This window comes from Schistocerca serialis, chromosome 7, assembly GCF_023864345.2.
Source record: "Schistocerca serialis cubense isolate TAMUIC-IGC-003099 chromosome 7, iqSchSeri2.2, whole genome shotgun sequence".
Taxonomy (NCBI): domain Eukaryota; kingdom Metazoa; phylum Arthropoda; class Insecta; order Orthoptera; family Acrididae; genus Schistocerca; species Schistocerca serialis.
The window spans coordinates 187,534,920-187,557,087 of NC_064644.1; the positions used below are offsets into that span (position 1 = coordinate 187,534,920).

General features: G+C 38.0%; 2 protein-coding genes across 2 annotated transcripts in view; one reads left to right on the forward strand and one right to left on the reverse strand.

Annotated features, from left to right (window-relative positions):
• The window catches only part of LOC126412452 (RNA-binding protein 28), a 119,393-nt gene extending 107,953 nt beyond the window's left edge, over positions 1-11,440 (reverse strand). Inside the window, exon 1 of the mRNA XM_050082060.1 lies at positions 11,300-11,440. Within this exon, the coding sequence (XP_049938017.1) occupies positions 11,300-11,309 (10 nt within the window). The 5' untranslated portion in view covers positions 11,310-11,440. The remainder of the gene's footprint in view (positions 1-11,299) is intronic.
• A 267-nt stretch (positions 11,441-11,707) lies between these two features.
• Positions 11,708-22,168, forward strand: part of LOC126412431 (protein king tubby) — a 67,050-nt gene continuing 56,589 nt past the window's right edge. The window contains exons 1-4 of the mRNA XM_050082025.1: positions 11,708-11,839; positions 11,916-12,060; positions 12,139-12,240; positions 21,655-21,809. Coding sequence (XP_049937982.1) covers positions 11,798-11,839; positions 11,916-12,060; positions 12,139-12,240; positions 21,655-21,809 — 444 coding nt within the window. The 5' untranslated portion in view covers positions 11,708-11,797. The remainder of the gene's footprint in view (positions 11,840-11,915; positions 12,061-12,138; positions 12,241-21,654; positions 21,810-22,168) is intronic.

Sequence of the window (22,168 nt, forward strand, 5' to 3'; positions counted from 1 at the left end):
CACAATGAAACTGGGTGTGTTTTACCACACAATAAAGAAACTCTAGGAAAGGTAACAGTACTAAAACACTTTTGAATTCTAATTAGATCATAACACATAAGATGCAAAGTAAAAAAAGATACAGATCTAAAAAGAAACATACCAATCAGGCATGGAGTCACAAATCACAAGACCGAAAAAGAATCAGCATGGATTCTGGAAAAACTGCTTGTGTGGGGCCCAACTTAAGATATTCACACAAATAAGACTTGAAAAAATCCTTGGGAGAGCCAGCCATGACAAAACTATTCCATCTAATGAGCAAGCTATACACGACGGGCAAAATACCCTCAGATTACAAGAAGAATGTAATAGTTCCAGTTCCAAAGAAAGCAAGTGTCAACAGGAATGACTTTTACTGAACTAACTCATGTTAGCAAAATATTTGAAACAAATTATTCACAGTAGAATGGGAAAAAAAACTTGTAGAAGCTGCTTAAGAGGAAGACTTTTCGACTTATCTCAGAAGATAGGTTAGGTTAAAGAGAGGCAAAACTATATAATTTATAATATTTGTAGACATATAGAAAGTTTTTTTTACAGTGTTGACAGGGATGCACTTTTTTAATTATGTAGGTCCAACCCCTCGTCCTAGTCGTGGGAGATGGGCAATGGCGTGAAGTAGGAGATTGCCTGTAGAAGCGAGGTACAGTGTGTGCCCCGGGACTGCTATGGTAGCAGTGAAGCTCCTACAGGAACCCTGAAAAGTGACAGATATCGGGGCTCCGGTGAAGCTATGATAGGTCCAGCAAGCCAGTAGTGGATTATGATTTCTGCTTTCAAAAATAGGACGGGCCTTGGAAAGGATGGATTTAATCAACAATGAACTGGCTACAAACAAGGACTAAGATTTGGAACATTAAATACACAAACATTGACCGGAAAGGTGGAAGAGATGGTAGACATGATGGAAATAAAGAAGTTAGACCTATTGGTGTTAGCTGAAATGAGATGGAAAGGAGAAGGAAGGAAAGAAGTGAGGAAAGGCTACCGATTGTACTGGAGTGGAAATGAGGAGGGAAGGAGAAATGGAGTTGCGATAGTAGTAAGAGATGGATTAAAAGTGGAAGTGAAGAGAATAAGTGATAGGATGATGAAGACCAAAATATGACTCAAGGGCAGAACCATAGAGGTAATACAAGTGTATGCGCAGCTGGTGGGTTGCACTTCTTAGGGGAAGCAAGAGTTTGAAAGGGAAATGCAGAAGCAGATGGGAACAAAGAATATGGTAGTAATGCGGAATTTAAACGCACACGTTGGAAGAGAAAGACAAGGCTGTGAAAATGTGCTTGGACCAGAGGGTTGGGGCTGTCGAAATGAGGAAGGTGAAAGACTATTGGAGTTCTGTCAAAGGAATGGCTTGCTGGTTGGGAACTCTTGGTTCAGGAAGAGAGTACAGTCAAGTCTTAAAGAGAAAGTTGATAGTTTATTACTTCATGTACGATAGTGAGATGAATAGGATCATCATTGACATTAAGGTAATACCATCAGAGGCCTTGGATAGCAACAACCGTTTGCTAGTAATGAACCTGAGAGGGACTAAGGATATTAAAGGTACAGAAAACTAGGAAAGACGTATGAAGGTATGGAAGTTGAAGGAGGAAGAAAGCAGGCTACAGTACCTACTAGTAGTAAAGGAAAGCATTGCAAAGGATGAACCAAAAATGGTAGAAGAGGAATGGGGTAGATTCAAGCGAACATTAATAAGTGCAGCAGAAGCAATACATGGGAGGACAAGCAACAAAAGGAGATGGAAAGAAACACCCTGGTGGAATGATAAAACAAAGGATATAGTACAGAAGAAGAATAGAGCCTTTATGGTATGGTTCCAGAAGAGAACAGTAGAGACAAGAGAAGAATGTCAGGCAAGAAAGAAATACGCAAAAAGAGAGGTGGCAGAGGAAAGAATAAAGTGGATGGAACAGTGGACCAGAATGACGGAGGATAGTGAAGGTTCAGAAAAAGGTGTAATATGGGATGATTAAAAGTAAGGGGAAGAACGGTATGACAGATTATGCTCAAATGGTGAATAAATGTGGACAAGATGTGGAGAATATGGAGGAACTCAAGAATACGTGGAAGGTGTATTTTGAAAAACTCCTGAACCCAAATGGAGACCTGGATGAGGAGGAACAAGACGAGGAGAAAAAAGAGGAGGAGCAGCAAATAGAAAAAGACCTTACATGGGGAAAAGTGGAAGAGGCATTGGGAAAGATGAAGGGAGGGAAGTCACCAGGTCTGGATGAGCTAAGTGTAGAGAAGGTGAGAGCAGCAGGAGAGGTGGGGACACAATGGCTATATCGAGTAATGAAAATTGTGTGGAGACAGAAGATGATCCCAGAAGACTGGAAAAGGGGAATAATTGACCCAATCTTTAAGAAGGGAAATAGGAAAGAGTGCAAGAACTATCAGGGGATAACTTTAATGAGTGACTGTATAAAGATTTTTGAGAAAATTTTGGAATCATGAATTTGGGCAAGATTAGAAAGAAGAATGAGAGAAGAGCAACATGGCTTGAACGAAAAGTACAAGAATATGGGATGAAATTTAGTATAAGTAAGAGTGAGATGATTATCACAACAAGAAAGAAGGAGAGAGGAACAACTGGAATAACAATTGGTGGGGAACAATTTAGGAGAGTGGAGAGTTTCAAGTACCTAGGAAGCCTGATATAGGAAGATGGAAAAAATGACAGAGAAATAAACGAGTGGGGGAGAAAAGCAGAAGCATTTGGAAGTGTGTCAGAAGACTGATATGGAGCAAGGATGTACCCCCAAATCAGTAAAAAGGTTATATACCAGTCATACTATGTCCTGATCCTGAAATATGCATCAGAAACCTGGGTTATGAAAGGAAGAGAGAAAAGCAATATTCAAGCTAGTGAGATGAAATTCTTGAGAAATATTATTGGAGGGACAAACATAGACAGGTTAAGGAATGAGAGGATCAGAGAGTTAATGAAGGTGAAACCATTACAGGAGGAGATAGAGAAAACAAGGCTGAGATGATATGGACACTTTAAGAGAATGGAGGAGAAGAGGATACCCAGGAGGATACACGAGATGAAATTGGAAGGAAAGAGACCAAGAGGAAGACTGAGAGACAAATGGCTGAAAGGAGTAGAGGAATGCATCCAGAAGAAAGGAGAAGAGTGGACCAAGGTGAAGACAGAGAGACGGTGACAAGGCGGAAGATGATGGAGAAGCCAATGTTCTATACAGACCCGGCTAGAGGCTGGAAACTGTCCAAGACGATGATGATTATGAGGCAGCAGGGATTAAATAAAGGGAACTAATGGTTATTTGCAACTTGCAGAGAAACCAGACTGCAGTTACAAAGAGTCAAAGAACTTGAAAACAAGTTGGAATGAAAAAGGGCTGTAGTGTATCACCAAAATCATTCAATCTCTACTTTGCATAAGCAACAAAGGAAATCTAAAAAAAAATGGGAGAAGGAATCAAAGTTCAGGGAGAAGAAACAAAAACTTAGAAGAGCATATAACACATTGGATACAGTCTTGAAAAGAGGCTATAAGATGACCAAAAGCAAAACAAGGCTAATGGAATGTATTTGAATTACATCAAATAATCTGAGGGAAATTACATTAAGAAAAGAGACACTAAAAGTAGTAGATGAATTTTGCAATTTGGGCAGCAAAACAACTAATGGTAGCCAAAGTAGGGAGGATATAAAATGAAAACTGGCCATTGCAAGGAAAGCATTTCTGAAAAAGAGGAATTTGTTGCCATCTAACATAAATTTAAGTGTTATTAAGCCTTTTCTGAAGGTATCTATCTGGAATGTAGTCTTGTACAAGACTGACACGTGGACAGTAGGATAAATCCTGTAATATTAAGGAATTGTCAGTATGGATGTAGACTGCAGTAGTTATTCAGAGGTGAAGAGGAAGCAGCCTGGTACAATTCTGCATCTACATCTATATTCTGCAAAGCACTGTGAGGTGCACAGCAGAGGGTATGTCCTATTGTAAGAGTTATTGGGTTTCTTCCTGTTCCATTCACATACGCCGTGTGGGAAGAATTGCTGTCTGAATGCCATTGTGCTTGCAGTAATTATTCTAATCTTATCCTCACAATCCCTATGTGACCATATATAAGGGATTGTAGCATATTCCTAGAGTATTTATTTAAAGCTGGTTCTTGAAACTTTGTTAATAGGCTTTCTCGGGATAGTTTACGTCTATTTTGAAGAGTCTTCCAGTTCAGTTCCTTCAGTATCTCTGTGACCATTCGCATTGCACCTGTTAGTCCTAACCAGTATGGATCCCACACACTTGAGAAATTTTCTAGAACTGGCTGCACAAGTGATTTGTACGAAATCTCCTTGTAGATTGACTGCACTTCCACAGTATTCTATCAATAAACTGAAGACTACGATCTGTTTTACCCGTGACTAAACCTATGTAATCATTCCATTTCATATCCCTACAAAGTGCTACACCCTGGTATTTGTAGAAGTTGGCTGATTCCAACAGAGACTCATTGGTATTATAGTCTAGGATATCATGTTTTCCGTTTTCTGGAGTGCAAAATTTTAAACGTATGAACATTTAAAGCGAGTTGCCAATCTCTGCACCACTTTGAAATCTTATCACAATCTGACTTATTATTTATGCAGCTTCTTTTATATAGTAATTCATTATATATAACTGTATCATCTGCAAGGTCATTAATATACAACATGAACAGCAAAGGTTCCAACACAATTCCCTGGGGCACACCTGAAGTTACTTCTACATCTGACAATGACTCTCCATCCAAGATAACATGCTGCGTCCTCCCTACCAAAAAGTCATCAATTCGGTCACAAGTTTCACTTGATATCCCATATGATAAGCATACATGTGGTACTGAGTCAAATGCTTTTTGGAAATCAAGAAATACGGTATCTACCAGATTGCCTTGATCCAAAGCTTTCGGTATGCTATGTGAGAAAAGTGTGAGTTTGGTTTCACATAATCAATGTTTTTGAAACTGATGCTGGTTGGCATTGAGAAGGTCATTCTGTTCAAAATGCATGTCTGAGATCAAAATATGTCCCAAGATTCCAGAACAAATCGATGTCAAGGATACTGGATGGTAGTTTTGTGGATCACTTCCACTACTCTTCTTATAGACGGATGCGACCTGTGCATAGTTAGATGCAGGGCTGACTCAGCCATAAATTCAGTATAGAATATGACAGGGATTCCATCAAGCCCTGGACCTTTCTTCAATTTTAACGATTTTCAGCTGTTTCTCAACGCCACTGACGCTAATACTTATTTCGTTCATCTTTTCAGTGGTACGAGGACTAAACAGGGGTAGTTCTCCTGGGTTTGCCTTTGTAAAGGAACATTTGAAAATTTAGTTAAGCATTTCAGCTTCTGTTTTGCTACCCTCAGTTTCAGTTCTTGTCTCATTCGCTAAGACCGGACACCTACAATGATGCCACTAACAGCCTTTACATATGACCAGGATTTCTTTGGGTTCCGTGGAAGATCACTTGAGGAAGATTCTGCAAAGAGCATAATTTAATTATCACTAACATTTAGTTTGAGAATCATGAAAGAAAGCTGTACACATGGAGGACACTTGGAGACCATGGAAGGTCTCAGATCAATTATATAATGGTAAGTCATTTCCAGAGGTAAATGTGGACTCTGACCACAATTCACTGGTTATCAACTGTAGATTACAACAGAAGAAATTGCAAAAGAAAGATAGAAATTAAGCTGATGGGACAGATAAGTTGAAAGAACCAGAGGTTGTCGTGCATTTCAGAGGGAACGTTACACAACAGTTGACAAGAACAGGGGAAAGGAATAGAATAAAAGATGAGTAAGTAGCTTTGAGAGATGGAATAGTGAAGGCAACAGAGGATCAAAGACAAGGTCTAGTCGACATCATCGGATAAGACATGAGATATCGAATTTTCACAAACTGCGACACTGTCGCGAATAAAACAGAGACCTGAATACAGAATAAATTTCCTTTACTTTACATCTATGGTCACAAACTTTCTGTCAACAGATTACCAATTTTGGACTATAATGACCATCTTCAGATCTGTTTTACAAAAACAATGTCCTACTGTACTGCAGCCATAGTGGCAATGTCGAATGTTAAAAGCAAAATCAGCACCAACAGCATCAAATATATATAAATAACAGCATATGCAAGAGTCATCTTGTCAGCAGCACTATCGTTCAAAACAAACTTAATTTGATTGGTGAAAGGAGAAAATATAAAAATGCAGTAAATCAAGCAGATGGAAAGGAATACAAATATCTAAAAAAAAAAAAAAAAAAAAAAAAAAAAAAAAAAAAAAAAAAAAAAAAAGAGAGAGAGAGAGAGAGAGAGATTGACAGGAGGCACAAAATATCTAAGCAGGAATGGCTAGAGGACACGTGTAAGGGTTTAGAAGCAAGGAAATGATAGATGCTTCTACAAGAAAATTATGGAGATCTTAGGAGAAAAGTGAAGCAGCTGTATGAATATTAGAAGCTCTGGTGGAAAACCAGTCCTAAGACCAGAAGGGAAAGCTGTAAAGTAGGAGGAATATATAAAGGGTTTATACATGGGAGATGTACTTGAGAGCAATATTATAGAAAGGAAGAGGGCACGGATGAAGATGAGATGGGAGACATGATACTGCAAGAAAAATCTGACAGAACGCTGACAGACCTAAGTCAAAATAAGGCCCTGGGGCCATGACAAACTATTCCATCTGGTTTGCAAGGTGTACGAGACAGCCGAAATACCCTCATACTTCAAGAAGAATATAATAATTTCAATTCCAAAGAAAGAATATGCTGACAGGTATGGACATTACTCAGCTATCAGTTTAATAAGTCATGGTTGGAAAATACCAACACAGATTCTTTAGAGAAGAACGGAAATGCTGGTAGAAGTCGACCTTGGGGAAGATCAGCTTGGATTCAGGAGAAATGTAGGAACATGCGAGACACTACTGACTCTACGAATTATCTTAGAAGACAGCGTAAGGAAAAGTAAACCTACATTTACAGCATTTGTAGACCTAGAGAAAGCTTTGTTAATTGGAATACTCTCTCTGAAATTCTGAAGGTAGCAGGGTAAAATACAGGGAACGAAAGGCTATTTACAATTTGTACAGATGACAGTTATAAGAGTCGAGAGGCATGAAAGCCTCTTATATTGAGCAAGCAGTAAAGGAAACAAAAGAAAAATTTGAAGTAGGAATTATATTCCATGGAGAAGAAATAAAGATTTCGAAGTTTGCTGATGACATTGTATTACTGTCGGAGACAGTAAATGACCTGGAAGAGCAGCTGAATGGAATGGACAGTCTTGAAAGCAGGATATAAGATGAACATCAACAAAAGCAAAACGAGGATAATGGAATGTAGTCGAATTACATCTGGTGATGCTGAGTGAATTAGGTTACAACACAAGACACTTCAGGTAGTAGATGAGTTTTGCTATTTGGGCAGCAAAGTAACTGGTGATGGTCAAAGTAGACAGGTCATAAAAAGTACACTGACAATGGCACAAAAAGCATTTTTGAAGAAGAGAAATTTGTTAACATCAAATACAGACTTGAATGACAGTGAGTCTTTCCTGAAAGTATTCATATGCACTGTAGCCATTTACAAAAGTGAAACTTGGACAATAAACAGTTTAGACAAAAAGAGAATGCAAGCTTTTAAAGTGTGGTGCCACAGAAGAATGCTGAAGATTAGTTGGGTAGATACTGTAACTACTGAGGAGATACTGAACAGAATTGAGAAGGAAAAAAAAATTGTGGTAGACCCTGACTAGGGGAAGGGATTGGTTGATAGGACACAATCTGAGACACCAAGGGATCACCAATTTAGTAGTGAAGGGAAGTGTGGGGGGTAAAAATTGTAGAGAGAGTCCAAGAAATAGCTACAGTAAGCAGAATCAAAAGGGTGTAGGTTGCAGTGGTTATTCAGAAATGTAGAGGCTTGCATAGGATAAAGTAGTGTGGAGAGCTGCATAAAACCAGTTTTTGGACTGAAGACCACCACCACAACGACAACAACAAGATGGCTCATTGCACTGTAACTAACAGTGGGGACAAAATTTTAAAAATATTTGTTTTATATTTTTGAGTTTCGTGAATCCTTGACATGAATGTATTGCTAGAACATAGAATGTGTCAGTTAATTACACTAATGCATTATTTAAGTAGTCGTAAGGCTTAAAATCCAAGTCATATGCAAACAGATACCTGAAAAGTGACATCCAAGCCCTCAAACAGTAACTGAGACAACTGTAGTAATAATTCTCACACATCCAAATTTACAGCTTACAGGCTTATGCATAAAAGAAGTATTCTGTTAAAAAGTGAGATACCAGTCAACATATTAAGTTTGTGCAGTAATCTTTCAGTATATAAATATAAAATAAATATATACATAAAGTAATGTCTATAAGTGATATAAAATCAAATAGTAATTAATGCTGAAAATTACACTCTGTCAAAATTCCTGTACAGACTAGAAAGATTAACTAGAAGATAAACTTTCAGCTATTTTCTGAATTTAGTCAGATCTCTAATGATCGATTTCAAATGTTTATGTTTGAATAATGGACTCGCTTCTGTACCACGCTGAGATGTTGTTATATTTTTGTGAAGACGAAGTTTAATTCTTGCAACATTAACATGATATACACTGTTTACTTCGTAAATTGTATAACTTTTGTTGACAGAGCATGTAAGTTTGAAAATGTTCTGGCATGGCATGGTGAGAATCATCAGCTGCTTGAATAAATTTCTGCAAGAATGTTCAAGATTGTTAGAAACATTAGCTTTATCACATTTATGTAAGAATGATTCGACAATTGCATATTTTAAGTCCATTAACAGCAGTACATTGATTAAAGACTCATTAAATATGCGGCAGAGAACTAAAAATAAATTTAAAGCAGTATTATGGTGCTTTGACTGCTATGTTGACTACATCAGTGGCATTCTTGCTTTTAATTTATCTAATCACTTTCCCAATCTCATCAGCTGTGATAGAGCAGGTCTACAAGCATCAGGTTAATTTTATTCTGCACTGGTTTTTATACACTTATTGCCTCAACAATAGTCCCTATAGACCCTTTACAACCAATTCGATCAGCTATTGTCAGTAAATGACTGTTGCTGATACTGGCAACTATTTCATCTTCTTCTATCATTTTAAAATTTCTTTTAAAGTGTGCTAAACACAAGAAATCAATCTGTTTAACCAGGAAAATAAATGAATTCGTGAAGAAACGCTATGTGAGATGTGTAAAGCAATTTCAGCTATGAAGGGAATGGCGCCTTATGGTGTTTTCCAAACAGGTGAAGCTGGAGTAAAAGTGCCTTCAATAAGAACTTGCAAAATTGTTAACCGAGTGTCCGACACGGAGGACAATCCCCAAAGCCTGGAGCAGAACTGTAATCAGTCTACTTCACAAAACAGGAGACGGGCAAAAAATAAAAATTAAACTATAAATTTATGAAAAAAAGAACTTTAGATTCTGAAAGCATAGGAATAAGTTGGTGTTAGAAGAGGATTCTTCTGTTTCAACAAAATTTTCTCTGAGGTTGCTTGAGAACCGAATCACAGGTTCAACCTAAGTTGGTGTAGGCTACTGAAGAATATGAATGTCAGTTTTACATACTTCAATAAATATATGAAGATGGTATCTGTTCCCAAAAGAACAGATACCATTGACGACCATGTACCTTCTCTAGAATGAAATGATAATTAAATCGAAACCCTTAGCTGCCGACAGGTGTTGATATACATCAATGGGGACAGCTGAAAATGTGTGCCCTGATTGGTACTCGAAAACAGGGTCTCCTACTTAAATGGCAGACGCTCTATTCATCTGAGACACCGAGGGCACAGAGGATAGTGTGACTGCAGGTACTTACCCCTTGCACGCCTCCCGCGAGACCCACATTCCCAACTGCAATAGCACCATCCTCTGCGCCCTCAGTGGCTCAGATGGATAGAGCGTCTGCCATGTAAGAAAGAGATCCCGGGTTCGAGTCCTGGTTGGGGCACACATTTTTGAGCTGTCCCCATTGATGTATATCAACAACACCTGTCAGCAGCTAAGGGTTTCGATTTAATTATCATTACTTCAATAAACTTCATCAAGATAATGGGAAACCTTGAATTACAAAGAGTATCTGGCAATGAAATCCATATGACCATCACTATTCTCTGCAGATCTTAAGAGTTCACATACCAGTACTTCAACTGCTGAAACAAAGAAAGAATATGTATTAAAGAATATATATGAACTACATTCATTTTGCTGATGACAAAGTATTGTAGTCTAAATAAACTTCCACAGTATACAGAACTTAACACAGTAAGTTTTTGTTCAATTCACATATTACCATCAACACCATCTTCAATAGGGACTTGACTTTCACTGCTGAATAAAGTTACCTTTCAAACTTTGTCAAACAATACAGTGATCGACTTGTAGCTCATGGCTGTTCTCTAATATTGTCTACCATTTTACATCAGACTTTTGTTTCAATCTCTTGATATTTCTTGCATTGCAGCAAACAACATCCTTGCGCCATCTACCAGACATTCACATACCTGAATGTCTTGTCTACAACCATATCTTTTTCATTACAGTCATAATTACATCTTCTACTTTGGTATGCTGCATGTTTGTTTTTCTGTCTTTCCTACATTGACTTTATGCTTTCCTTTACAGACTCATTGGAAGTTTTATATTCCCGTAATTACGAAAAAAAAGCTCAGAGTATAAAGAATGTTTGCATTTTCATGCAAGAAATGCCTTTTGTAACTACGACACATTAAGTGTTAGGCCTATACACAATGTGCATTAGAATATGTAACGAAGTTCGTCTGCAGGACTTTCTATTGCACAAAACACTATTGTAAGGGGACATAAAAGTTTTGTTGATACAGACTGGAATTATTAGAGTTAAAACCTATTTTTCGTTTAGTTACATCAGTCACTACATAACTCATTCAGATCACCTGTATTACAAGTAAGCAACAAAATCGTCTATCGAATACATAAAGCTGTCAACAAAAACGATTTTTTGTTATACATCGTAACTGTAACTTGATGAAGTAACTAACATAGAGTTCTAATACTAATATCATCAAACTAATAAATTCAGCAATAAAGTTAAATTAGACGTAAAATGCTATATTTTATCGATTATCTTAGACTGGTGATTTAAATCAGATCCGCATTTTCTTAGTATATAAAATGCTTACTTTTCGCCATTCTACGTCTATGTTACTGGAAGAATGGTGCTGTCAACAAGATATTTGTTTAAAAAACACTTTGTATTACAAAAACATAACAACAGCAGCACTAGTGTTTACGGCAAATCAAATGAGCACATGGCCCATGTTCATAAACATCTCTGATTTTATATTAAGATACATTGATCCGCAGACATATCCGCAGACATCACTAGAAAAGTAACATGTAGGTGTACTAGCTGATCCTTCTATACTGTATGTAATTATACGTTTTTCTGTCATCTTCTACATACTAGTTCAATCATGCAGTCCTTACGTATTACTTCTAGAATAATACCTTAGAAACTTTTTTTTCGGTATGTTGCTTATTGTGTATAATGTATTATATCTTTGGCGCGTGCAATGTTGATTTTTGTCTTCACGTTTCTTGTCATTGGTAGTACTAACAATTTGTTGACAGGTAGTTAACGTTTCTCGTTGCGAATGGTTTCAGCAAAATAAACCAGGATGAGCGCCGTTAATCTGCGCCAACAGAAATTGGAGCAACAGGTAATGCGTTGTTTCTTATCGGCGAAATTGTTCTACGTAATTACTGTGTCAAGTACTAATAATTCTTGTTATTCAGCGTCAATTGATGGAACAGAAGATGCGCCAGAAAAGGCAAACACTTGGTATGGTTCAAGCCTCAGACGCCCGTGCTTCTTCAGCTAAAGGCCCAAATGGGTTTCAGCCGAGGCTTTCGCTCCCGTCACGAGGAAGAGAACTGCATGGTTTGTACTTATAATTGTAATTTTTATTACTGTATAATATTGAATAATTATCATATGTTTGTTCCTCTTTTCGTAAAGGATATGACGGGCCCCTGCAGTTCACAATGGAGCCAGGGAATCCAGATCTGGTGATATCATTACCGGCGAATGGTTCAGAAGCTTCACACCGCGAGGAAAACGGTAAAAATCGTATTGTCTAATTCCTATTTATCATTCAGACGATACGACACACGTAGCCATAACTGTCAGTGCGTCGATACTGATGATAGCATTATACTCCCTAACTGCCCAATAAATATTTCTCAACGAAGTGAAATAAATATGAGTCATTAAACTGGGCCGTTGTAATAACACTGTTGTTTTTAAATATCAAATATGCCATATATTGGCAACACCTTTATCGTTCAGAGTAGCATAGACTTGTGTTGCAACATTTAATTCATTGCAAGAACAATAGTTTACTTCAAAACGTTTAAACACATGTTGACACTAATTTGTTGTTAAAGCTCTTACTGGGGCAATGGCACCACACACAACTAAAACCGAAAGAAAAGTCAGAGGGAAAAAAAAGACCAAACTCACTGATACATTCTTGTATGAACTGTTAGACTTCGCAGCTCTTAATGGCATTATAACAAAAAGATCATACTACCAGTCGATTTAATTTTTGATAGCCATTTATCCGTCTCCTGCTCTTGGCCTCTCCCGCCATGAACACTCTGTAGAATCCTAGCCGTCAGTCAGAAAGGTATTTTAAGCCTTGTAAAAGAAAGAGGGAATCTAAGATAAACTTCTTACTGGAGAGAAATCTTGCTAAAAGTGGATTATGTCTGATGGTGTCCATTTACAGATGGTAAATGTCACGTGTTCCATGATACAAAGATATGCAGCCAGATACAAGAAGCGAACAAACTGCTTTTTGTAAAAAAAAAATCTGTGTTTTTATTAATGTAGTTTATGATGTCACTAATCTGTAGAGTAGGTTTACGTGTAGGTTATTGATAGTGACAATTTGGCTGAGTCAGCAAAGCCAAGGAAAGTGAATACGAAATCTTAGTTGTGGTGAAATACTAATATGTAATGTAACTCTTGGGAATGATCTTGCTAAATACAAGTTGTCCATGAGACATCATCTAGCAGTGTATTGTCCTACTCCACTGATTAGTGCACAAATTATTGTTTGAAATCCTGTCCAGTTCCCCATTTTCTGCAAGCATTTACCCAATTGTTTTATATAACTACACGTCTTGTGAATGGCTTTTTAAGGAGGTCGGAGTGTCTATGGTTAGGACTGAAGTAGTGGTGCAAGATACTCTCAGCCATGCACCATACAATGGATTGTGAAGTATGTACGTCAATGTAGAAGTTTTGTACTCTAGTGCAAAGGTATTTAACAAACTTCCAGCTAACACAGGGAAAGAAATTTGGATCTCTACGAATCGGAAAGAAAATTAAAAAATTTCCTTAAGAGCCACTCTGTGTACAAATTATCTGACCTAGATTCAATGACTGAATATTTTTGCTTTGGTAGTGGCACATATCAGGCTCTACTGTAAGTATGTCAAATAGCAGCAAATTATTGACAGAGCAGTCTCGTAATATGTTGGTAGCCATTTCCTTTGAAAAGCACTAATGTAACTATGTAAATATTCAGGTATCTGCAGAAAACAAACAGCAGCCATCTGTGTGATTGACATGTCTTTTGATTTGTTGCATTAAAAATAACTAGCATAAACACAAATAGCACTAAGCAATATAGCCATATTGTTAATACCTTGTCCTTATTATCTTCCTTTTTGTTTCTTCTTTTGTTAATGTGTGTTTTGACTTGTTTTACACACCTGAAGAATCTTATATTTCACAGATCAAAAAGGACAGAAAAAAGATGAGGGTTTCTCATCCCGTTGACAGTGAGGTTGTCATTGATGGATCACCTCCTCAGTTTAGGGAGGGATGTGGAAGGAAGTTGGCTACACTCATGCAATATAAGCATCCTGGCATTTGCATTGAACCATTTAGAGAAATCGGGAAAACCTGAATGTGGATGGCCAGATGGGATTTTCTTTGAAATGCCTTCATTGTTTTACCACTTCACCACCACACTCAGTTCATTAGAATCTATAGAATATGAGCAATTATCCTGTTTGAGTGACAAGTTATGTAGATTTTTTTTTTGTCCTTTGAGCATATAAGCTGGCCACTGTGGCTGAGTCCGGAACCGTGCTGCTGCTATGGTCACAGGTTCGAATCCTGCCTCAAGTATGGATGTGTGTGATGTCCTTAGGTTAGTTAGGTTTAAGTAGTTCTAAGTCTAGGGGACTGATAAACTCAGATGTTAAGTCCCATAGTGCTTAGAGCCATTTGAACCATTTTTTGAGCATTTGATGTATCTTATTGGACTTCTGAAATAAATTAGACATTGATTCATATTCGTCCCATACAAAACTTCAATCTTACCATAGTGAGGTAGTATGGATGTCTCAACAATGCATAGAGCCCTATTGTGGTTACGTCATCACACAGATAGTGTTTTTGTGTTTCTGTATGTCTGGTCCTCAAGATGGATGGCAACTTTTTCAGCATTTGCAGCAACTACAGTCTGGCTGATCGAAGGATTTTGCCTTTTAACATACCCATTATGGCCCTGATATGTTGATATTACAACATTGCTGAAACATGTGGAAAATAACAGCCAATATATTTTCAAAGGACACGCCACTTTATGATATGGAGAATTGCATCAAACCAGTTCACAGACTGAAGACTACAACTTCATATTGGCCCCATGGGAGTTTGAACCCCACCCCTTGCAAATATGGGTCCATTGCCTTAACACTACACAATTTCACTCAGTATGTTATTGTCAAAAGAATAATGTATGTTTTTATAGCTATTTATGTTGTACCTTAAAAATTCTGCAACTATATCCTCGATACGGCTTCTTTCCATATCCATGGTCAGTTGGCTTTGATTTGTCCATGGATAACAGTCAAGAGGTAAATATATGCACGGCTGTAACCAATATAATTCACTGTCACAGTTATCAAAATATATTGATGCATTTGGCTTCAAGAAAAAGTCTGATGTACATAGTAAGCTTGTCCTCACATTTTTCGCACTTCGCTAAAGAAGTGTTTTAATAAAAGTCAGAAAGTTGCCCAGTGTAACTAAGTTTTGACTTCAACTTCTGCTAACAAGGGAAAAGCCCATTGATAAACACTGTAAGTAAATTGTATGCAAAATTCACGAAGAATACTGTTTTTAATGTATAAGTAATAAAATGTAGAAACACATGATTACTATATTTACAAAATGGTGACTAAAGATTCTTTGTAAATAAAAGCAAAACATGTCTGGTGTAAAACACACTTAAAAGTGTGTTATGATTAAGATGGAAAAACAAGTAATGATTAATATTGCTTCAAACAACGCAGCAGATGGTGTCGCACAGCAGTTAGTGCCGCTGGCCGGAAGCTGCAGATCACCAGTTAAACTTTATCCGTTCAAAATTTCTTATGTTCGTGTATTCTGGAATGTTCAGTTTGTGTATTAATAGCAATACTGTCTGTCCAATGGTTCAGTTCTGGCTGTACATTGGCCTCCATAATAAATATGCATTTAGTGTTGTATTTCATTGATGATCCTGCTTTTGGATATGAACTTAATTCTGGTTATGCATGACATTATCTAGTGGAGTCTCTGGGTACTTCAAAACACCTACAGTGACATGCCTCCAGTTAGGCAACAAAAGCTGTCAAGTAAAGGGACAGGAACCAGGATTCTAGCAGGAAATCATGCCCAAGTCCATATATTCAGGAAAATGTATCTAAAACAGCACAAACTTAGCTGCATGCTAGGCATGCTTCAGGTTTTCTGGAAATACTGGTCAGGACCTAACAAAAAGACATCGATGAAGTCCCCATTTACACAGGTGGAATGACATGCATTTGACAAAAGTATACTTTTTCATGTACAGCACAGCTCAACAGTGGTTTGAGAACAACAAAGAGAAGCTCAGTAGCTGGGATAATTTCTGGGCCAAACTGAAAATAATAATAATAATAATAATAATAATTATTATTATTATTTGGTGACAATCGGCACCAAATCTATTTAGCAGAAAAATAATTGAAGAGAGAAGTGCAACATCATGAAGAAACAACAGACCTACATACAGTGTGTTTTGGCCCTGTGCTACATTTTTAATCTTAATACTACACAAGTTGACAAAATATCAGACTTGATGAAAGTTGTTACAGAAGCTATTCTGGTAACAGATGTCATAGCAACCAAAGAATACAAGTGGTGTCAGCACACTGAGGAAATGCAACAAAATATAGTATGACAGTTGTGGATGATTAGCAAGTCATATGCTAGGCTGTAAGAGATGAGATACAACATTTTATGGGAGCCATAACTCTCCAACCTAGTATGGAAGAAATAATAACCATACCTACAGTTAATGACTCTGAAACTGGCTTTTGTAGAGAATATTTTCTGTCTTGATTTTATCCAGGCTATATCAGCCCACATTGCACAAGAGAGAATGGTGATACGGAAGGATTAAAGTTGGGGAGTTGTTTCTCATTCAGGTAGCTTAGAAGACAACTATGTTTATACTTTCTGCATCCTGGGTATGTTGTATGCTACTGGAGAGAAAGATGACTAGTTTTGACTTCTGTGGTACTAGGCATCTACCATCAAAATAGTTCTATTCATGTCAATCAACCACGGGCAATTATAATCAACCTATGGTATGAATCTTGTTGCTGTACCCTGCACGTGGTCACTCCCCAACACACTGTAGCCATTTACCTTCACTACAGAGGTACTACTGCTTGCTTAGTTGCCAAATTCAGGAAAACTAATTGAAACAACCATCTAAGGAAGGAAAGCCACCACAGATGAAAATCTTCCACGAACAAATCACAAAGATGTTAGGAAATCTCATTGTTGCCATTAGTAATGGATTACCGCTCTGGCTCAGGAGGCTTCTGTTTCTGTAATTTCAAATGCTTATCACCAGATAAAAAAAGACTGTGTTCCATGATATAATGCAAATGGGCTGAAAGTCGCAAACTGAAAGTATGTCCAGTGACAGGAACATGTATTACAAGAATAGCTATCAGTGATGGAATACAGCCCTTTAAATTTGTGTACCGGAATATAGTCATAATGATATTCTTGGATGAGACGAGTTGCAGACATCACGAGCAGCGAGCAGTCATAGGCTGTGGAAGATTAGGGCTCCAGATTGACAAAGCTATTTCAGCAAGCACATAAAACAAAGATTGCAGCTGAAGACTGAGTTATTCCGCCATCATCGAGAAGAGTTCCAGACATGCAAGAAAACCACTTAGACTCTCAAAAGAAATTAACAAGCCAGGGGTGATCATAAGCATAGTCAAGGAGAATGGAGAATTTTGGATCGCTACCACAAGTGGGCACAGTTCATCCCTAAAGGTATGTTTGTAGGGACAGCCAATCCAATTGAGGAAAGGCAGTGAAATGCCATTGATGATAATGCTCCACTACCATGACAGACAGTTCAGAGGAAGGAAGCTGCTATTGAACTGCCAGTGGGATCTGGCCTGACCATGGAGCAGTGTTGGTCATTTTTAGCCATTTTGTGCCAGTTTTTGATTGCTTTGAAATCCAGAGTGGAGAAAAGACAGTCCAAGCAGCTATTGGTGAAACACCTTATCAAAACTGGGGATCATCCACCAAGTACCTATTACTCGTGTAGGGTGTCGCCTGTGATAATCCAGGAGAAAGTGGAGATGATGCTGCAAGATGGCATTGAACCTTCTTGTGAAGGAGTAGGATGGCACATGGAGTTTCTGCGTTGATCACCAACTACTAAGAACAATCACAAGTAAAGATGTCTGCCCTGTGCTGTGCATTGATGACACCCTAGACTGCTTGAAAGGAGGGAAGTATTTCTAAACTTTGGACATGCAGACAGGCTGCTGTTTTACTGCTGGCCTCCACCTAAATCCATTAAAGTGCCTCTCTCTTGCCAAAGAAATCAAAATCTAGGAGCACCCAGTGAATTGAAAAGGAGGGCAATCAAAGATTTTCCAGTTCCTTGATGCATTCATATGACACTGCGTGAAGAGTTTGATAGAGCACTGAAAGGCCCCGGAAGTAGACAACATTCCATCAGAACTACTGACAGCCTTGGGAGAGCCAATCCTGACAACTCTCTACCATCTGGTGAGCAAGATGTATGAGACAGGCGAAACACCCTCAGACTTCAAGAAGAATATAATAATTCCAATCCCAAAGAAAGCAGGTGTTGACAGATGTGAAAATTACCGAACATTCAGTTTAATAAGTCACGGTTGCAAAATACTAACGCGAATTCTTTACAGACGAATGGAAAAACTAGTAGAAGCCGACCTTGGGGAAGATCAGTTTGGATTCCATAGAAATGTTGGAACACGTGAGACAATACTGACGCTACGACTTATCTTAGAAGCTAGATTAAGAAAAGGCAAACCTACGTTTCTAGCATTTGTAGACTTAGAGAAAGCTTTTGACAATGTTGACTGGAATACTCTCTTTCAAATTCTGAAGGTGGCAGGGGTAAAATACAGGGAGCAAAAAGCTATTTACAGTTTGTGGAGAAACCAGATGGTAGATATAAGAGTCGAGGGACATCAAAGGGAAGCAGTGGTTGGGAAGGGAGTGAGACAGGGTTGTAGCCTCTCCCTGATGTTATTCAATCTGTATATTGAGCAAGCAGTGAAGGAAACAAAAGAAAAATTCGGAGTAGGTATTAAAATCCATGGAGAAGAAATAAAAACTTTGAGGTTCGCCGATGACATTGTAATTCTGTCAGAGACAGCAAAGGACTTGGAAGAGCAGTTGAACAGAATGGACAGTGTCTTGAAAGGAGGGTATAAGATGAACATCAACAAAAGCAAAATGAGGATAATGGAATGTAGTCGAATTGAGTCAGGTGATGCTGAGGGAATTAGATTAGGAAATGGAACACTTAAAGTAGTAAAGGAGTTTTGCTATTTGGGGAGCAAAATAACTGATGATGGTCAAAGTAGAGAGGATATAAAATGTAGACTGGCAATGGCAAGGAAAGCATTTCTGAAGAAGAGAAATTTGTTAACATCGAGTATAGATTTAAATGTCAGGAAGTCATATGTGAAAGTATTTGTATGGAGTGTAGCTGTGTATGGAAGTGAAACATGTACGATAAATAGTTTGGACAAGAAGACAATAGAAGCTTTCGAAATATGGTGTTACAGAAGAATGCTGAAGTTTAGATGGGTAGATCACATACCTAATGAGGAAGTACTGAATAGGATTGGGGAGAAGAGAAGTTTGTGGCACTACTTGACTAGAAGAAGGGATCGGTTGGTAGGACATGTTCTGAGGCATCAAGGGATCACCAATTTAGTATTGGAGGGCAGCATGGAGGGTAAAAATCGTAGAGCGAGACCAAAAGATGAATACACTAAGCAGATTCAGAAGGATGTAGGTTGCAGTAGGTACTGGGAGATGAAGAAGCTTGCACAGGATAGAGTAGCATGGAGGGCTGTATCAGACCAGTCTCAGGACTGAAGACCACAACAACAACATGATGCAAGAAGTTTTCTCAGAATGTGCTTGTGTTGCTGGCAGCTTATAAGACGTCTGCACCAAAGCACATCCCTAGCAAGAACTACTGCTGAGCGACACCAAATTTTTCATGAATGAGGTGCATCCTTAAGGATGTGCCATCATCTGCTCCAGTCCTACCATTGTATAATGAGAATCCCAGAACTCCACACTAATGCTAGCCATTTTATCATAGTTACATTTCTAATACAAATTCAGGAAGGTGCTGAATAGATGGTAGCTTACACTTCCAGACTACTCTCAAGCCTGAGATGAGCTACTCTACAAATGAAAAAGAGGGCCTTGCAGTGCTGCAACAGGCATTCCAGTTCAAGATGCAGGAGACGGCGGTTATGTGTTCGTGGGGTGCGCTTCCTTGTGTGAATGAATGTGTGTGTTTCCTTTTCTGAAGAAGGCTTTGGTCAAAATCTAAATGTGTAACTCTCTTTTCAACTCAATTGATTTGAATGCCTGACAGAAGCTGTGTTTAATTATTACATATTTGTGAACAGTATTCGCATGGAGGAATATCATTGAGTCATCACCAAGTGGTTTGATTAGATAGACACCTGCTTACACCCATGATGGAAAACGTTTTGAAATAAGATCTTAATAACCTCCACCCCCTCCACCAAAAAAATGGGAATGGATAAAAAATTAAAAACTCACTTATGAATGCTACCCAGCAAAGTAGTCGGGGTTTGAATACTTATGTGACCATCCTGTTTTTAATTTTATGAAATCACTTTCCTAATTAGTTCCTATTGCCACTTTCTCTGAATTACGCATACTGATGAGGCATTAAATTCAGTCCTTTCTATATTGGAAGTATTTTTGCATTTGAAGCCATTCTGATGAATTTTTTTGCTGGCCGGGGCACTTCACCTCCATAACACATTTCTTTGTCGTCTTCAGAACAGGGGATGTGTAGTGCTCCAGAAGCAGTGTCTGCATCTTGATTTTTATCTCATTAGCAATCTGATCTTAATTTACAATAATTTAATCACACTTAGTTTCTACTTTCCCTTCCACAGGCTTTTTCTGTGTAATAATAATTGTCTTCATTAGGAGACTCATGCTTTTTTTGTCCTTTATTTCTTTTGTTTCCATTTGCACTGTGTCCCTTCGTTTGTTCAGCTCTGCTGCTATCCTATTTGTAACAGAACATTATTACACACAATGGGATTTGTATCATGACCGTTATTCCACTGTTTCTTTCAATCACTTCTTGCTCATTGCTTTTCATTCAAGTTTTGAAGTTGTGTTTCTTAGCATTCAAGATACCTGCATCTTACCTTTTGATTATACATTTTCAGGGTGGCAATTCTTCTGAGAAACCTGGAATTCTTAGGGAATTAATTTTATCTGTAAAAATCAGGGGAATCTTAGAGAATTGAAAAATCGGGAATCTTAGGGAATTTCAGGAATTTCAAAAAATCTCAGGGAATTCTGTGTTTTTAACCTAGCGTTGAAATGGAATTTTATTAAGTTTCATAAATTACAAGTTTTAAAATGCTTAGTATGTTTAAGTACATTAATTATATGATTATTATTCCCTGTAAACTATCACTATTTAAAAACTGGTTAAATTACTGCTTATTGCTGATACATAGTTGGACTAAGAGGAAAGAGTCTTTATTTTGTTGTGGTATGCTGCACCCCATTCACCATTAATTTGTCAGGAGCCTCTTGACACCACCTTCCTACTCAGACCTGGAATTCTCAGAGAACTCTTTTTTCCGAGTTTGATTAGCCACCCAGATTCTTTCCCCTGTCTGCCAATGAAAGAATTTTTGTAACTTCTGAAAGCTTGATGTTGATTACTGTTTTTAACTTCGCTTATGTGTCGGTACTAGTCATAGTTTTAATGAATGCTACTAGCCACTTGTCCCACCACAAATATTGTCTGCCTACTTTTTTTTTAAAATTTTGAATACAAATAATGTTTTGAAAGTATCATGTGTTTTATATTTACAGATGTTTGTCAAGTAGAGACTTTGCAACTAGGGGATCAAGACCAAGATGTTGAAGATGAAGAATCTACACCAGTATCTCCACCAACCCCAGTCAACACCTTGGCCCTTGCTGTGGCACCATCGGCTGATTCAAACTTCATCACACTCAGCTCAAATGTAAGTTAATTCCACAGAATTTTATTATAAGTTCGTCACCATGAAGATTCACTCCCAAGATTGAGAGATATCATAATGTGAATGACTTTCTGAAGTGCTGTGAATAACTCCTCCCCACAACTAAATAGAAATTATTTCTTAGATGAAATTGTTAAGTGATTTAACTACATGGTTATAACTAGAAAAATTCACCCACCTGTACTCCAGTCCACTACTGTTGCCTACACTCTCTTATTACTTTCTCTAAGATGACATTGAACAGAACACATGAGAGAGCATGCCCTTGTCTGAGGCCTGTCTCAACCACGAATGTTTCTGATGTGGCTCCTCGGAAACATAACGCTGCCTTTGACCCTTTC